The sequence below is a fragment of the Dendropsophus ebraccatus genome, chromosome 14 (assembly GCF_027789765.1).
Source record: "Dendropsophus ebraccatus isolate aDenEbr1 chromosome 14, aDenEbr1.pat, whole genome shotgun sequence".
NCBI classification, from domain to species: domain Eukaryota; kingdom Metazoa; phylum Chordata; class Amphibia; order Anura; family Hylidae; genus Dendropsophus; species Dendropsophus ebraccatus.
The window spans coordinates 23,715,635-23,734,135 of record NC_091467.1 but is presented as its reverse complement, the minus strand read 5'-3'; the positions used below and the strand labels follow the sequence as shown (position 1 = coordinate 23,734,135).

The window sequence follows — 18,501 nt, the reverse complement described above, 5'->3', positions numbered from 1 at the left end:
CCCATAGAAAACCTCTCCTGCTATGGACAGCTCCTGACATGGACAGAGGTGGCAGCAAAGAGCGCTGTGTCAGACTGGAAAGAATACACCACTTCCTGCAGGACATGCAGCACCTCATAAGTATTGGAAGACTTGAGATTTTTTAAATAGAAGTAATTTACAAATCTGTATAACTTTAGTACCCAGATGCTGTGCGGAGAGCTCATTCTCAGTGCTGTAGACGCTCGGTCACGTCTCGTGTATGATTTATATAGTCCTTTCCTCTTTCGTATTCCTTCCACATGGCGTTTCTTGTCCCCTCCTGAACTATCACCAGTCAGACGCAGGCCGGGCAGCTTGGGACATTCTCCGCTATAGACAAGACTGCGGTTACTGCAAAGCTCATGAGCCCGAGAACCAATCTGTACAGACAATCCAGGAACACTTGGCATGGCGTGAGAAGTCACGCTTCCAGAAATAAGATGGCAGCCCGGTTTAATCCGACAACGGCTCCTAAGTAATCATTTCATTTGTTTTATCTGAATGACGAGCATGTAATGAGGGAATATGGAGTCACAGGGAAGATCAAGCCGGAATTTTATCAGCCACTTAGTGAATCATAATCAGGGGCAAACTATGAATCACATGAAACATGCGTAGAATCACAATACAGATCCTGCCAATAACATTCTATATGGAGGAAGTAAGAAGGATCCGAGTCCAGGAGCGGATCATCATTCGTCAGCCGAGAGACATTGTAAATGGGGTGTCTCATTTTATGTGGTATGATATTCCCCATAACAATAATAACATAACATAACGATAATAATAAGAGAAAACAGCGCCACATCTGTCCACAGGTTCTGTGTGGTATTGCAGGTAAATTATGTTCACTTAAAGGGAAACTATCAGCAGGTTAGATGCTTCTTTAAAAAGAGCTAGGCTGCAATACCAGAGACAACCCACAGACAGGCGTGGCGCTGTGTTGGAAACCATAACTGACCTAGACCACATTTTTCTGTGATGGGTTTCTGACTCTTATATGCTATCAATACTAGGCCTATTCTTCGATAGGGTCACCCCACTGGAAGACCTATTCCATTGAATTCTTGGGTAGCTGCCAGTGGCGTCGCTAGCCTTGGGCACCAGGTTTATATTTCCCAGATCTATTAGTATCAGGCATTGGTCACATTGTATTGTACATGCATCCAGGGTTGTTTCTACCACTAGATGCAGTGTTAAGCACTTAAAGGGGAACTACGACAAAAAAATCTACTGATGTCAGGAAGTTATACAGCTTTGTGATTTACTTCTATTTAAAAGATCTCCAGTCTTCCGGTACTTAAAGGGGAAGTGTGATGTCCCACCATAGGTGTTGCTAGCTTGAACACCCCTCGCAAAAGCCTGTAACTCAAAGTAAAGTGGTAGTGAAGTCATGTATAATTTTTTCCACTAGATGTCAGTAGTATGTGTATTCATGTATGTATATTGCACAGCTGTAGTGAACTAAGGTTATTGTTTTATTTGTGATCTGCACACCAATGAGAGTTTCTCTTCTAGCTATCTCTATCCTTCTTTTTTCTTGCACTCCCTCCAATCACAGGAGCTGTTACACACTCTGTAGGAAGTTGTCACATGGGGAGAGGAAGTGTAGACCCACATTTAGTCAGTTCCTTTCTGTTTCTCAAAGAGGCAACACACACAGACCAGGCATCCCTGTTCAGTTTAGCCAGGAGCCTGTCCCCCTCTGGGACAGACCAGCTGTAGTGTATCCTTAAGGAAGACACAGAGACTCTTTTCTTTAAAGCAACTCTCCTATTCACCATGCAGTGCTAAACACCTACAGAGAGGACATGTCAGGGATCACCCCAACCCACACCATGAACGTCTCTAAAAGTGCAGGACAGTATCCTACAACTAGAGGAACTGATCCGGATAGAGCAAAGCAGCCAAGAACCTACGTACTCTAGCTCGCAACACAGGTGAAACTAGATAACTTTGGACACCTTGCTAAACTCAGGTAACTAGGACTGGGGCTTGTGTCACCCTGGTAGGATGGTCCAAACTTCAAAAGCACATCAACCGTAAGCTCAGGCTTTGTATCAAAAGGGTAGATTTATTTAATTGTCTAATAGTTATAAACGCATTTTCAAGGCACACGGCCTCTTCCTCAGATAGGAAAGGACAAAAAGTTAGTAGTGTGGGAGACCCAGCGTGCTGTACACACCTCCATCTCTCCAGAGATGGAGGCGTGTACAGCACGCTGGGTCTCCTCTTTAATTGAGTAAATAAAAATAAAAAAACATAATGTAATTGCTGCTACCATGTTAGATTGTCCTCCTTTGATCGAATACAAAACCTTTGTGCAGAATTGCAGCCGCTCACATGTTGTGGATTTGAATCAAATCTGCATGGGACGCATGTGTATTTGTTTCAATGTATATGGTGTGAGCTGGATATAAAACACCACGTGTGCCTGAGTTCACCCAAGTAAATATTGCTAAGGCTGGGTTCACACTACGTCTTTGAAATCCATTCTTTTTGCAAAAAAAAAAAATAAAAATGGAAAAAACAGTCCATTTCTGTGCATCTGTTTTGATCCATTTTTTCCATTGACTTCTATTATAAAAAAGAAAAAGGGAACAAAACGCGTCTGTTTTTTTAACGTACACAAAAACAAACGTGACCTTATTTTGTGTACATTAAAAAAACAAGCGTATTAATCGTTTTTTTTATTTTTTATAATGGAGGTCAATAGAACTCGTATGCACCCAAATTCTGTACATCCGGTTTTCCATCCGTTTTTGAAAAAACGGATTAAAAAACATAGGGGGAGATTTATCAAACTGCTGCAAAGTAGAATTGTCTTAGTTGCCCCTAGCAACCAATCAGATTTCACCTTTTATTTTTCAGTCTTTGAGGAATGAAAGGTGGAATCTGATTGGTTGCTAGAGGCAACTAAGACAATTCTACTTTACACCAGTTTGATAAATCTCCCCCATAGTGTGTACCCAGCCTTAGGCTATGTTCACACTACGTAAAAGTACGGCTGTTGTTGCCATTGGAAACAACGGCCGTACTTTATGAAGGTTCTGATGTGGGCACGCGCTGATCAGAACCTTGCGGCCGGAAAGATTATCCGGTATTCGATTATCCCGGTACTTAAGGCCGGGTCACGGAACGGCCGGTCTCATACGTAGTGTGAACATAGCCTTAAGGCCCTATTCCACGGAACGTTTTCGAACGATTATCGTTCATAAAATCGTTCAAACGACCGCTCGTTAACGATATTCGTTCTGTGGAATAGCTGTAAACGAGCGAACGACAACAGCGAAATCGTCGTTGAGTCGTTCACTACTTTATTTTCAACATGTCGAAAAAAAATCGTTGGTCTTTCAACAATAATTCGCTAATCTTTTCGTTGAATAAAAAATCTTTCAGTCGTTCTTGAAATGTCTACCTACATTTCCCCACGTTTTAAACGACCATGCAACGATGTAACGACCGCAAAAAAATCGTTACACTACAGATATCGTTCACGTTCCCACTCGTATTATGTGTTATGGTTCGCTTAAAAAAATCGTTAAGTGCTCGTTAACGAGCGGTCGTTGGAGCGAGTCTATGAACGATAATCGTTCCGTAAAATAGGGCTATTACAGAACTTCCAAATTCTATTGAAACGGTTGATAAGAACCACATTTCTTTGCTCGCAGGAAAATGCCGCTGTCAGCCATCCCCACTCGGCTCCTATTAACTTCCCCCTCTTCAATAGTTTCTGCAAATAAACCTTCTATCTTGGGCGCAGGAGAGGTCTGAGCTGCGCATGTATGTAGAATGTCTGTATATGTGTGCAGGCATGCAGCTGTATGTTACTGAGGGGGCTTACATGCGTGTATGCATATAAATATCCCTGCAGCTGGGTTTAATGGGCTAAACGCAGGCTATTTATAAATCCGTCAGACCCACACATGGATACATCCAGCCACTTAGGAAAAAATATGTCACTTGCCTTCAGATGTATGGTTATGTGTCTGCAACACTGCGGGTTATATAATGTGTAAACTAGGCATTCTGTTAGCTATAATCCACAGCGTGTTGTATCTACAGCTAAATCCTATCCTGACTGTAAGCTGTGATAATAGAGGGGCCTGATAGAAAGGCACAACATTATATTATATCACAGAGTATTCTGGCGTGTGGGTAGTATAGGGATGAGGAAGCCTAGCCCCTCTAGCTGTTGCAAAACTACAATTCCCACCGGGCATGATGGGAATTGTAGTTTTGCAACAGCTGGAGGGTTAAAGGTTCCCCATCCCTGGGTTAGAGCCTCCTTAGACCAGATCACTTCTCCTAGAAGTCTACAGTAGACTAGCTTAGGGTACTATTACACTGCCGATTATCGCTCCGTGTAATAACTACAACGATCAGCCAATGACAACGATCATTGGCTGATCGTTGATATAGGTTTGGACCTATAATTGTCGGTTGCTGACTGCGCATCGCTATGTGCAATAGTGGTGCGCGGCCGGCGACTGACGATATACATTACCTATCCAGGCCGCAGGGCTCCTCTTGCGGTCTTCTTTTCCCCAGGTCCCGCACGCTTCAGCTTCAGAGCGGCCTGTCTGAGCTGACAGGCCGCTCAGCCAATCACTTGGTGGGACCACCGCGGCCAGTGATTGGCTGAGCGGCCTGTCAACTGAGACAGGCCACTCTGAAGCAGGAGCACCCGGGACCCGGGGAGAAGACCGCAAGAGGAGCCCTGCAGTCTGGATAGGTAATGTAAACGATGTACCTGCAGCCCTCATTAAACAATTATCGGGCCTTGTAATAGGCCCAGTAAACGAGCACCGATCTAGGAGATCTGCGCCCGTTTACAGTTATTATTGGGCCCCCATCGGCCCGTGTAATAACACCCTTAGGGTGAGTATCTGGTCTTCTTTAATTATCTAGGCCTTACCATGCTTGGACTCCTGTAAATATTACCAGATTTACACCTGAAGGAATACAGTCAAGAGTTCTTGATGAACAGACATGCACAAAATTTGCTAAACTAAAGAAGATTTTGAACGAATACAATATTCCACGTCTAAGGCCTGAAGGAACTTCAGGCTGGGCCTAGGGACAATGGGGGAGATTTATCAAACTGGTGTAATGTAGAATTGTCTTAGTTGCCCACGGCAACCAATCAGATTCCACCTTTCATTTTCAAATAATCTGTGAGGAATGAAAAGTGGAATCTGATTGGTTGCTAGGGGCAACTAAGACAATTTTACTTTACACCATGTTTGATAAATTTATTCCAAGACCTGCATCCCACAGTGGGCACTGCAGCTCAACTACCATGAGTCCTTTATTTTTATCCCCTCCAATGAAGATAAACCTCAGTAAAGATAATCAGGACTAATACTTACACTTATACAGTATATAATAGATATTCTATATAGAATATAGACTGTTTTATCTATGCTAAAAGGGTACCTCCTGATTGCACCCATTACACTGTTACTGTACTACCATAGGAAACTGTACCTCAAAATAACATGTTTCTCTACACTTATGTGCCTAGCTTACTGTACCACCCTTGGAGAGAAGGAACCCTCTATTCAAGTATCATATTGGCAGTTGTGTGTTGGCAAAGACTTCAGAAGAGGAGGATTTAGGTGTGGTGATTTCTATCTATTATCTATTCAGTCTCCTTCCCCCAGTTCTGAGCTGCTGCTTTCTGCTGAAAACACAAAAATCTTTGTGTGAGCCTTTCTTTCTGTGTCCCCTTCCCTTCTGAGACAGCTGATGTAAACAAGCCTCTGACTGTCTTTATCTGCAACTTTGTAGCTTCTTTGTGATGCTGGGAGGGTTATTCTAAGGTCAAGTTGCTGATGAACTCACTGAGATTATCCCTCTCAGAATTACAAAGAGGATTTATGTGTTTTCAGCAGAAAGCAGCAGCTCAGAACTGGGGAAAGGAGACTGAATAGATAATAACAAGTATGGAAGGAATTGTTAGCCTGCCCATGGGCAAAAAACATATGAACATGTTATGTTTGAGTGGAATACCCCTTTAAAATGAGTCACCAGTGAAACCAGGCAGTAGGAAAAGCTAATCACATGCTGGGATGTGTATCTACAGGTATAACCAGTAGGAAGAGGGAGATTGTGATCCCGCTGTATAGAGCTCTAGTGAGACCACATCTGGAATACTGTGTCCAGTTCTGGAGACCTCACCTAAAAATGGACATTGATAAAATAGAACGGGTCCAAAGACGGGCGACAAAAATGGTGGAGGGTGTGAGGCATAAACCATATCAGGAAAGCATTTGAAACTCTATAGTCTGGAAAGGTAGGCATGATCGAAAAAGTATGCCAAAGGACTAAATAAGGTTCAGAAGGGAAGTGTTTTTAGTAAAAAACTGAACTCAAGAACAAAAGGACACAGTGAGAGGTTACTGGGGGAGAGATAAGAAGAGAAAATATTTTTTTACTGAAAGAGTAGTAGATGCTTGGAACAAACTTCCAGCAGATGTAGTTGGTAAATCTACAATAATAGAATGTAACCTGCCTGGCATAAACATATATATATCCTAAGATAATAAGAAAGGAAATACTAACAGGACAGACTAGATGGACCCAGTGGTCTTTTTCTGCCAACAATCTATGTTTCTATGTTACCATGGAGGGCACCACACTTTGCTGGGGACATATACACTACATAGGGTATGCCCTGAGGGAAAGACCATCACAACCAACATCTGTGCACTATCCTTTCGCTGTGCTGACCAGAGGCGTGTGAAGGATGAGTAACGGTATGTTCACACTGAGCAAATACGGCGGAATTCCGCAGTGGAGTTCTCCGCGGTGGAATCCTGCCGTGCTCAGTGTCCTACAGGGAGTGAATGAGAGAGCGCACATCTCCTCTTCCCCCTCTCTCTGCTCATAGATATGACATGTCAACTCATCGAGCGGAGAGCCGCAGCAGCGGAGGAGCACACGCTCTCCCATAGACGGGCAATGACACACTGAGCACAGTGTGAACATACCCTAACATCTGAATCACCTACTCCTATCATCACTATAGTACTCACTAAACCTCTATCTCCCTTTCTCATATCTATCTATTTATTATCTATCTATCTATCTATCTATCTATCAATGGGTCCATTTACACAGAAATTATCAGACAGATTATCTGCCAAAGATTTGGAGCCAAAGCCAGGAATGGACTATAAACAGAGATCGGGTCATAAAGGAAAGCATGAGATTTCTCCTTCCCAAATCCATTTCTGGCTTTGTCTTCAAATCTTTGGCAGATAATTTGTCAGATAATCTTTCTGTGTAAATGGACCCTTATGGTGCGTTTACACAGACAGATTTATCTGACAGATCTTTGAAGCCAAAACCAGGAACAGACTATAAACAGGGAACAAGTCATAAAGGAAAGACTGAGATTTCTCCTCTTTTTAAATCTATTCCTGACTTTGGCTTCAAAAATCTGTCATATAAATCTCTCTGTGTAAACACACCATTACTCCTATCTATCTATCTATCTATCTATCTATCTATCTATCTATGTTTCCAATAACTATCTAACATTTTAAGCCAAGTGGTTCTTGTTTCTATTTAAGAAGTAATACGATGTAACATGTAGTGAATTCATTAATCATATGGAGATTTTATATGTAATATTTTAATGAGTTCCTCTACTATAATTGGAATCGGCTTTGATTGAAATAGGTGGTTAGAGAATTCGTCTCCTTAGTGTAATAAATTACATCCCAACTCTGTCACTATTGACATCATTAGTGAGTCTCCTGGGATTGACTTGCGAGATGCTGAAGGCTCCCGCTGCCAAGGTTTACATGAAGATGAGCCGGCACCGGCAGCACAGCACTCAGCACCATTGTCATTGCTGGAATCACATGTATAGATCACCAAAGTCTATTGTTTTCCTCCAATTACAACACAAAGGTCCCTGTTAGACTCAGCTGTGTATATGACCAAGGGCACAGCAGGCTGGAGTCACAGCCTCATAAAATCCTACAACTCTGATTATACTAAAGGCCCTATTCCACAGAACGACTATCGTCCGTATTCGGCCGATAATCGTCCCATGGAATAGAGGGCAACGATCAGCCGACATCTTTCATGTCGGCTGATCGTTGCGTTGCTTGTTTTTCAAACATGTTGAAAAACAAACGACTATGATAGCAACGATTTGCTGCCGTCACTCTGTGGAATAGGAGCGGTGGCAGCCAACCGCCGCTATCCCCTTTGGGCTGCCCAGACAATCAGTGATGCAAAAACGCAGTGTGAACCTAGCCTTAGATGGTTATTGTCTGTATCTATTTCTCAGAATGACTATAACCTCCACAGAGGTGGTCATCCTCCATCTATTGCTGGACTTACGCAATGCAATAGTCATAGTCTAAATGGTTGACAGCAAACATGTTAGACAAGGATAAGAGTAAACTGCAGTACCAAATACAGCCATGCCTGTATGCATGGCGCTCTACAAACAATATAGGCTATAAAGTGTTCTCTTCATACTGCTGATGAATAGGGTCAGACGGGGGTCAGTTGTCAAATAGTAATTGTCTATACTAGGGAGACAAATATATAAATCAATCACTATTCAAGGCTCGGGTCCCATTATGTTTAGAGGCTATGTTGAAGGTATACATGGAGATGACCTTGCAATGTATACCTCTTACTAATGGCTGCTACGTATCCCACTGCATAAGCATACAGAGGGATATGGCAGTAATAGGGTCATATTAGGGTCCCCATATACCCTTAGGGTATAAACCCACACACCGTATACGCAGCAAATACGCAGCAGATTAGATCTAAATAACTGAACACAGCATCAAATCTGCACCATCAAATCTGCTGCGTATTTGTTGCGTATCTGCTGCATATATGTGGGTTTGTACCCTCATACTTTATACCTATACCTTATACTGTATGGAATACCTATACCTTTATACCTATACCTTATACTGTATGGAATACCTATACCTTTATACCTATACCTTATACTGTATGGAATACGTATACCTTTATACCTATACCTTATACTGTATGGAATACCTATACCTTTATACCTATACCTTATACTGTATGGAATACCTATACCTTTATATCTATACCTTATACTGTATGGAATACCTATACCTTTATACTTATACCTTATACTATATGGAATATCTATACCTTTATACTTATACCTTAGGCTATAATCCCACTACGTGAGAGAGTCACGGAACGGCCGGCCTCTGCAAAGATCATTTCACTGAATTGCGGCCGCAGAAAACTGACATGTCAGTTCTTTGTGGCGCCGTATGGGATCCCGGCCAGAGCGTATACACTGTGTATATGCTCCGTCCGGGATCCCATAGCATTAAAGGCAGTGTTTCACATTGTACAAAGTACGTACATTGCACATAGTACATTGTACAATTGTACAAAGTTGCCGATGGCAACAACGGCTGTACTTTAACGTAGTGTGAACATAGCCTTATACTGTATGGAATACCTATACCTTTATACTTACACCTTATAATGTATGGAAAACCTATACCTATACATATACCTTTATACCTATACCTTATACTGTATGGAATATTACAATCAAAAGGTGTACCATGTCACCTATGCTCAGCGTATACCCCCCTTATCAGCATGTCCTCCATCCAACAGCATCATACCCCCCTTATCAGCATGTCCTCCATCCAACAGCATCATACCCCCATCGGTATGTCCCCCCCTCATCATCATATCCCCCATCCACATCATGTACTCCCCATCAGCATGTCCCCATCCACATCATATACCCTCATCAGCATGTCCCCATCCACATTAAGTGCTTCCCATCAGCATGTCCCCCATGCACATCATGTACTCCCCATTGGAATGTTCCCCATCAACATCATGTACTCCCCACCAGCATGTCCCCATCCACATCATATACTCCCCATCAGCCTGTCCCCCATCCACATCATGTACTCGCCCTCAGCATGTCCCCATCCACATCATGTACTCGCCCTCAGCATGTCCCCATCCACATCATGTACTCGGCCTCAGCATGTCCCCCATCCACATCATATACTCTCCATCAGCATGTCCCCATCCACATCATGTACTCCCCATCAGCACGCCCCCCCATCCACATCATGTACTCCCCATCAGCATGTCCCCTATCCACATCATGTACTCCGCATCAGCATGTCCCCCATCCACATCATGTAATAATGCAACATCATAGGTCAACCGTAAAGGAAACCTATCACACTGAAGATGCAGGCAGCATGTTATAGAGCAGGAGGAGCTGAGAAGACTGATATATATATTTATGGGAAAAGTTCCAGGATAACTGGTCATTTATTCATGTCAATCTTCTGAGTCTGGGCTAAGTAGTCAGGTGGGCGGTCCTGTTCGGTGACTGACACTCATAAGCACACTCGTCACGTAGTAGCACCACCCACTTGACAGGTGATGCCACTTCTTATGGTATAAAACTTAAGAGATCATACACAAGGACCCCTTCCATTGTAGATATGTTGCATCATCTTCTAAGAAGAGACAGTGGCCAGCGTCGTCTTACAGATGTTAGATTACTGGCAAATCCCAATACGTCTGGCATGTAATGTCTATGGCCAGGTTTAAAGATAATTCCGAGGCTGTTCCTGGAATTCCAAGACATCTTCTAACCGAGACACATGATGAGCGATGGGGGTAGATTCGCTCTATATCTGCCTGGACATGACTATTATATTTATGTGATACTTTATCATGTCACAGTCAATCTGCCTCTTATAAATGTTTATCCTGGCACATTCATTGCATTGGCACAATACCCTGCCCTCAATTTGGACCCAATCAGAACAAAGGGTGTGGTGACAAATCATCATATGAAAGGCAAAGGAGGGTGCCATGGGTGGTGCTACAAGACGACAAGCTCTAGGGGCATGGGGAGTGGGAAGACAATGAGACCAGGAGAGATGGAAATATAGGGACAGACAGCAATAGAGACAAGGGAGACCAGGGGGCACGTGAGCACAAAGAGGACCCGAATAACTGAGGGCAGAGTGCCAGCCAAAGGGGAGACATTGCAATAGTGCATCAGGAGAGAAGAAAGAGAGCTCTGCACCAGAGCATGGGATAGACAGACTGCAGCACTGAGAGCAAAGGAGAGATATAGAGTCTGCAGCAGAAGAGAGGGGGGCAGAGCACCGGAGGGAGGGAGAAAGAGAGATTGCAGTGGAGGAAGAAGAAAGAGTAGAAGAGGAGACAGTGGCAGGGATTAGAGAACAGAGACTGCAGCTTTCCCCGAGCCACCGTGAGCTGATATAAGACAAGACAGCGTAGTAGACGTCTCCAGACACTGCTGGCACGCTACTCCAAGAGACTGCTGTCCATCAAGTTGGTGCTGCAATTCACCGAGTGTGGAACAAGGTGCATAACTGAGAACGAGAGAGAGAGAGAGAGACACCCTCCGGAGCCCCCCCAGGGACCTGAACATCTAAACCAAGCCCAGAGTATATCTACAACAACTACGAGAAGAGAAGTGACAGTCAATATGAGAAGGAGTCCATGAACAGCCAAGAGGGAAGACATCGACATAGTACGTATAGCAGCAGGTGACATCTCCTCGATAAGAATCGACAAATTCCATCCCGAACTACGGTGGGACCTTTGCCAGAGAACATGACGGAAATAACAGAAATCGACCCCCAGAATTCCGAGCCAAGACCACCGGTGACCAGCACCAGCGGAGGAGGGTGTGGACTGCCGGAGAGCAAGGTATCCTTGAAAAGACACCTTCATTCACCAACCATCCAAAAAAAAGCTCACGCTCACATCCCATCTACATCCTAGAAGTTTTCTGTAGTGCTCACTCCAGTGCGCACTCATCTGAGCGCTCATGTCCCATGTCCATTGGGAGGAATTAAAGCAGTATTGCAGACAATCAATGTAAAGATGTTATTCTGAAATGGGTTCTCAGGAAGGATTACCAGTGCAGCCTCCATAAATCCCACTTACGTATGATTAGCACAAGTATTCCTCTAATCTCTGATCTCCAATGTCTCTGCCTTCTGGCTCGCTTGGAATCAGGATGATCTCACTCATACCCTCACATTGTCATATACCTGGATCGCTTGGCCTCTGGGTCTTATATCATCAGCGCCGGTTACGTTACTGTCGGCAGGAGAGCCACTTAGGCAGCTTTTTGACCTACTTTACCCATTTGCCAACTCCATTCATTTCCCATCATCTCTGATATAGTGAATTACAGCCAGCCCAGTAGCAGGTTCTCGCATGAATATCTAATTACGGCTCCCGTTGTAATCCAGTTATGTATGTCTGCATTGTGCGCAAAGTTGCCTTGTCGGTAATTTTTTCGTCATGTACGTCTGCATCAGCAGCATTCCGGCACCTCATTGGAATATAGCTGTGATTATGGCCCCCCTGCCCATTGATGCAGTGTTGCTGACTTAACCTTGTACTCCCCATAATCATTGCTGCCTATCTTCTTTACTGTCAGTGTATTATTATCCGTCATCAACATCCGCAGTTACCAAGAACTCAGCAGACATTATAATGTCATTTTACATCCAATTTTATTCAGATTCTCACACCATCATTTTATTATAAAGAACAGATTAGCGGACAGCGCACACTTGTCTTGTAACACGCCGTGGTTGTCCCTTAGAAGGAAATTTTTTTTTCAAATCAACTGATTTGTAGATTACTCCTATTTAAAAATTTTACTTAAGTCGTCCAGTACTTAATAGCTGCTGTATGTGCTGCAGGAAGTGGTGTGTTCTTTCCAGTCTGACACAGTGCTCTCTGCTGCCACCTCTGTCCGTATCAGGAACTGTCCATAGTAGTAGCATATCCCCATAGAAAACCTCTCCTGCTCTGGACAGTTCCTAACATGGACAGAAGTGGCAGCAGAGAGTCAGACTGGAAAGAATACACCACTTCCGCAGGACATACAACGGCTGATAAGTACTGGAAGACTGAAGATTTTTGAATAGAAGTAAATTACAAATCTGTATAATTTCCTAGCAACAGTTGATATGAAAATATATTTATATAATATACATAATAATATATTATATAATAAATATATAATATATATTTATTTTCATCCCTTTAACTTGGATCCTACCAGCCACATTACACCCATATTTCTCCACCACTCACTGACACTCTTACTATAGCCCCCTACTTCTTCCACCCACATCTGTCTATGCCAAATACAGTCCCAAAAACGTTCTAAACTATTAGATTTTCTAAGTTATTTGACTAACACAGTATATACATAGTTATTGGGCTGTCTGACATATTAGGTTTATTATATGTATGAACCCCCAAATGATCTAAAAGCAATATTATGGGACATGGTGTGATTACTACGTTGGTCTGTCCTACCCACCTGAGAGATGAAAGATGTTATATAAAGCCCGCTGGGACTTGTAGTACTTCAGAGCTGTAGTTGGACCCTTGTGGTGTCTTTGTTAATGGGGGGGTCTGCATGTATAGGATTGTCTCTGACTCTGGGGCACTCCTATATGGTGGTGTCTGGGTGTAAACATGGCTGTGGCTATTAACTACAAATAATTGTGATCCGACCCAGTTGTGAACATGAAGAAGTAACTATAAATTTACTCAAGCGTTATTCTGTGCAGGCCAATGGAGGATAGACATAGGATAAAGGCAATTCACACAGACTGTAGCTTCAGTATGAGAGGGGTTAGTATTCACCTTGGTAGATTGCATACACACTTAGAGAGTCTCTGGGGTGCTAACTTTGCTAACTTTATAAATACATTTGATATAGATACACCCCTATGGTGAGTAACACTTGTGTTACTCATAGTTTGGTGCATTACGGTTCCCTATAGAAGGTTCTTGATGTGGACGTTGCGTAGTTGCAGCTCTGACTAGAGGTACAGGGGGGCAGTTGTAGGGGTAGTAGACCTTATTCTTCCCACCAAACCAACTGGTTTATTCCAGAAATTATTGACTTGTGGACTTGTCCTACAGAACTTTTTTGTAGCTCCTCTCAGAAACCTGTGTGGGAAGGTCATGTGACCTACCTCCCAGACCCTTACATATAACCTACCAGAGGTGGCAGCACATATACATTGCATAGAAGTGATTGCACAATCCTATGCCACAGTGTGCACATATAAAACAATACAGAACAATGCAATACCAGTGCTTATATTGGATTATACAGACTGAGGTCAATCTACTGCCACACTATAACCTATTTACTTTGGTAATGAGTAAATCAGGAATGGGATAAGGTCAGCTCTAGTTTACCGGAATGGCAGCCACCCCTAAAGAAAGGCTAAGGGCCGTATTCCACGGGCCGATTATCGTTAAATCGTTTGGAACGAAGCGAAAATCGTTCTGTTGAATAGCAGTTAACGATTAAACGATGAACGAGAAATCATTAATCGCTTAATAAGACCTGGACCTATTTTTAATCGTTGCTCGTTCGCAAATCCTTCGCCTGGAATAAGACGTCGTTCGGACGTTTGCAGTAGCAACGAACGCAATAGCGACGACAAGACGACCGCTAGAACAATCATAAGTAACGATAATCATTCAGGTCGTTTGAGATCGTTTATAGTTAACGATTATGCGAATGATAATCGTCCCGGGGAATAGGGCCCTTATGCTGCGTTTACACGTAACGATTATTGGCCCGATCGTACGATTAGCGATGTCGGATTTACGATTTTTTTTTATAACTATCAGCGTTTAGATGGTCCGATATATCGTACGAATATTCGCACTGCGATCATTTAAGCCTATCTCACACATTGGTTAAATCGGCGAACAACTGTTCACCCGGAACGTTTTGCGAATTTTTTGCGTATGATGAACGACGATTTGATGACCTGATGAAAGATCAAAATGTACGATTTATCGTGCGTCGTTCGATCGTTCGCTGCATTTACACGTACGATTATCGTTCGAATTCGACCGTTATCTCGCAAATTCGCACGATAATAGTTACGTGTAAACGCAGCATTACTCTCCTGAGTCCTGAGTGGGAAAGCCCCACAATTATATCTGTATACCCTACCAGGGCATTTGTATGTCAGTTCTCTTCATGAGGCCACCCCTGTCGTCAACACTGCGCAACCCCATTTTTGAACGGTCAAAAAGTTGCCCCCCATTACTGAGATCCCCAATCATTGGTTATAATAAATCTGTTAGCAAGTGTCCATTTCCCCAGGAGTGGCAAAAACGGGCTTAGACACGATGGACCTTCTAAAATATTTTTTGTAGCCACTCTAGAAGCTAGCTTATGGTTGAAGGTCCTAAATGGAGTAGATTCCGCTTTAATTTCTTTAGTAGGGTAACCTATTTTTTTTAAAAGATGACATCCCCTTTAAGGGTGTTTACATATGGCAACTACTCTATTACAATATGGATTTTTCCATTATTACTACTCTCACAAGGACTACTATGGAAATTCAATCACAGCTGTGATACAATAGAGTAGTAACAAGTCAGGGGACGACCACTTCTCCATTACCATTGGGCACGATGACTCAAACAAGAACAATCAGTTTTATGTGTAAACCGTCAAGTTTCCACTTGAGAAACATTATATTGCTTATTGTTTGGCTGCTCGCCCCATTTACTGGAAGCGATTATTGTTCCCTTCACTCATTTCATGCTATGTAGTCTTCTCTTCTCCAGAGTAAATACATTGCGTTTGGACAGCCCGTCCTTATAACCGAGATTATTTCCACCTCCTGTTAATTTAGTTGCCACAGATTCGGGAGAGCCACTTTAAGAATTGACCCTTTTCATTGAACTGTGAGCTTGTGGTGATGAGCTGCTTGTAAAGATTAACGCTTTACTTTCTTGAAGCGATGTCTATGTGTATTGGGTTTAATGGGAACCGGTCACGTAGCTGATACTGTGCCTTGCTCTCCGACACTTATCCCGGCAATCCGTGGTGTGGCGGAATTTTATTTAAATATAGGTCTCTGATCCCTACTCCTGGTAAGTAGGCATGTGGGTGGAGCAGCAGTGACATGTGGTCACGCTATCCCCACCCTCCTCGCAGTCAATCACACTTGATTGGTATCCTAAAGGAACTTAAAGTGAATCTGTAGGCATATGAGTAGCTGGGAGAAGGGAGCAAGCGGCGTGACCACATGCCACCGAATGTCTGCTTACCGATCGTGGGATTAAAGGGGTACTCCACTTAAGAGGGAGTTAACCCTATTCAGTATTCTAAGCTTGCTTATAATAGGTTTCTATTACATGAATTCGGCCGTTTGCAGCACATCCTTACTTCCTGAAGCTGCAGAAAACCCTCACTTCCTTGTCCACTCTGTCTCCACTCCTCTCTCCTTCCCCTGCGGCTGGAATTGACTGAATTCCGGCCGCAGAAAAGTGACCTGTCAGTTATCTGCGGGGCCGCACAGATCCTGGCCGGAGCGTATACGATGTGTGTACGCTCCGGCCGGGATCCCATTGCTTCATAGGCTGTGCCCATTGGCAAGAACGGCCGTACTTTTACGTAGTGTGAACATAGCCTAAAGCAGAAGCAGATTGAGCCAGTGATGGGCAGATACTACAAGATGAGGCTGATACTTGGAAGTTGGCTCTTAGGTACAATGCATGATGGGAAATGTAGTTTCCCAACCGGCGCCATCTTAGATATAGAAAAACTTGGGTGTAACTCTTGGGTGGAATACTCAAGTTGTGTCTGGCAACTATGAGGTACTGGGAGCGATTTACACAGCATCGGCAATGGGGATCACAGGGTGCCCCACTTCTAAAGCTGCTATTGATCACATGTAATCTGTGTATGTATTGGGACGCAAGTGCTTAAATTTCTTACAACGCCACCACAGGTGAAATGAAGCACTACACAGTCCACCAAAATTATCATCAATAATATTATAAATCTTAAAGGCTATGAAGACCCACCTATTTTACACAAAGTCCCACCCACTTCTTACAAGTGACAAACTGTTGTGTAAATAATGCCTGAACAAAAATGTGCAACTTTTTAATGCTGGTCTTATAATTCCCACCAACATGAATGGGGCCTTACTTGTCAACATGAATATTTCCTATACCTTATAATAGCGTAAGGCCTCATGCACTCAGCCATATGACACATCTGTGTTACATGGATCCATTATATTGCGCCATACAGATTTATGGGACAATACGGAACCTCTGATTTTATTGGGTCCCTATTCTCACTTTGCGTTGTATTGTTTTTGTCACTTTTAGATTACTTATTGCTGTCTACATACATAAAGACTTTTGCTTTATTGTAACATCCCTGTTGCTACCATGTTTCGGGGCTATGTCACCAGTATACTCCCTAGGGCTGCATCCAACTTCAGCAGCCACTGCTAATCAAATGCCAAATGCCAAAAATATGGTGAAATTAAACCATCTTTTTAGACTCAAAGACCTACAGTCAGTACATGTAAAGCCACCACACAAAATATGTAGCATGCCCTGGTAAAGAAATATATACAGATACCCCATACAGCAAAGAGTAGCTGTCCTGACACCTAGCCCTTCCCAACGCATTTTGTTAGCATGCTGCTAACTTCATCAGGGAAGTCTCAGGGAAGACATGACACCAGAGACTAGAAGTTTCACAGTCTTGCGTTATCTCCACTGGCCAGTTCGAGTGTCGGAGTATATAGAATCCTCCCTCCCTCCTTACCTGCATGGTCGATCATGTTACCAAGCCCTGCCCAATATGAGAGCCAGTCAAGCGGTTTGTCTGACCCGTAGAAAACCGGCGATGACCTAATAAGAATGTGAATGGTATCCAAACAATACATAAACAAGTAGGCGGAGCGCCTCATAATAAACAAATAAATAAACAAATAATTCACATAAAGGGCCACTCCACCGGCAACCTGACAGCTCACTCTGTAAACTGTTTCCGTGCACTTTTCAGGGAGTTTTTGCTCATCTTCATGTTTATAACTATGCAGTCTGAGGAGTGCCGCCATATTTCATATGTTTGATAGATTTTACTATTGAACCCAGAAGCTTTTTGACCCCTCCTTTCCAATAATGCCTCAGTACTCCTACACATGACCTCTGAACTCTTGCCAGCGACGGAAATAAAAAAGAACAAATAAATAACCGCAGGAGGCGACCCCTTTGATCACTTTCCCAGTTGTATCGGATCAGTTTAGTCTGACATTTTCTCCAGTTATAAATGTGATCCCTCTTCAATATAAAGTAAAAGAGCTGACGTCAAAGTCTTTGTACATCGATAACCATAAATAATCCAAAAGTGACTAATATCATCTAAATTATACATAGCAAAGTGAGCGCCCTGTGACAATAAAATCAGCGTAGCCAGAACACATTTGACCATGACTGCAGCCCGGGAAGTTATTTTTAAGCCCATGAATGGGAGGATTTCAATGCTTTCAATGCCAAATATATAACACAGTGCACTAGGTAGGCGAAAAAAAAACTAGATAGAATCATGGGACG

General features: G+C 43.0%; 1 protein-coding gene across 1 annotated transcript in view; it reads left to right on the top strand.

Moving 5' to 3' along the window:
• The first annotated feature begins 11,501 nt into the window (after positions 1-11,501).
• The window catches only part of STAC2 (SH3 and cysteine rich domain 2), a 44,523-nt gene continuing 37,523 nt past the window's right edge, over positions 11,502-18,501 (top strand). The window contains exon 1 of the mRNA XM_069952410.1: positions 11,502-11,778. Within this exon, the coding sequence (XP_069808511.1) occupies positions 11,683-11,778 (96 nt within the window). The 5' untranslated portion in view covers positions 11,502-11,682. The remainder of the gene's footprint in view (positions 11,779-18,501) is intronic.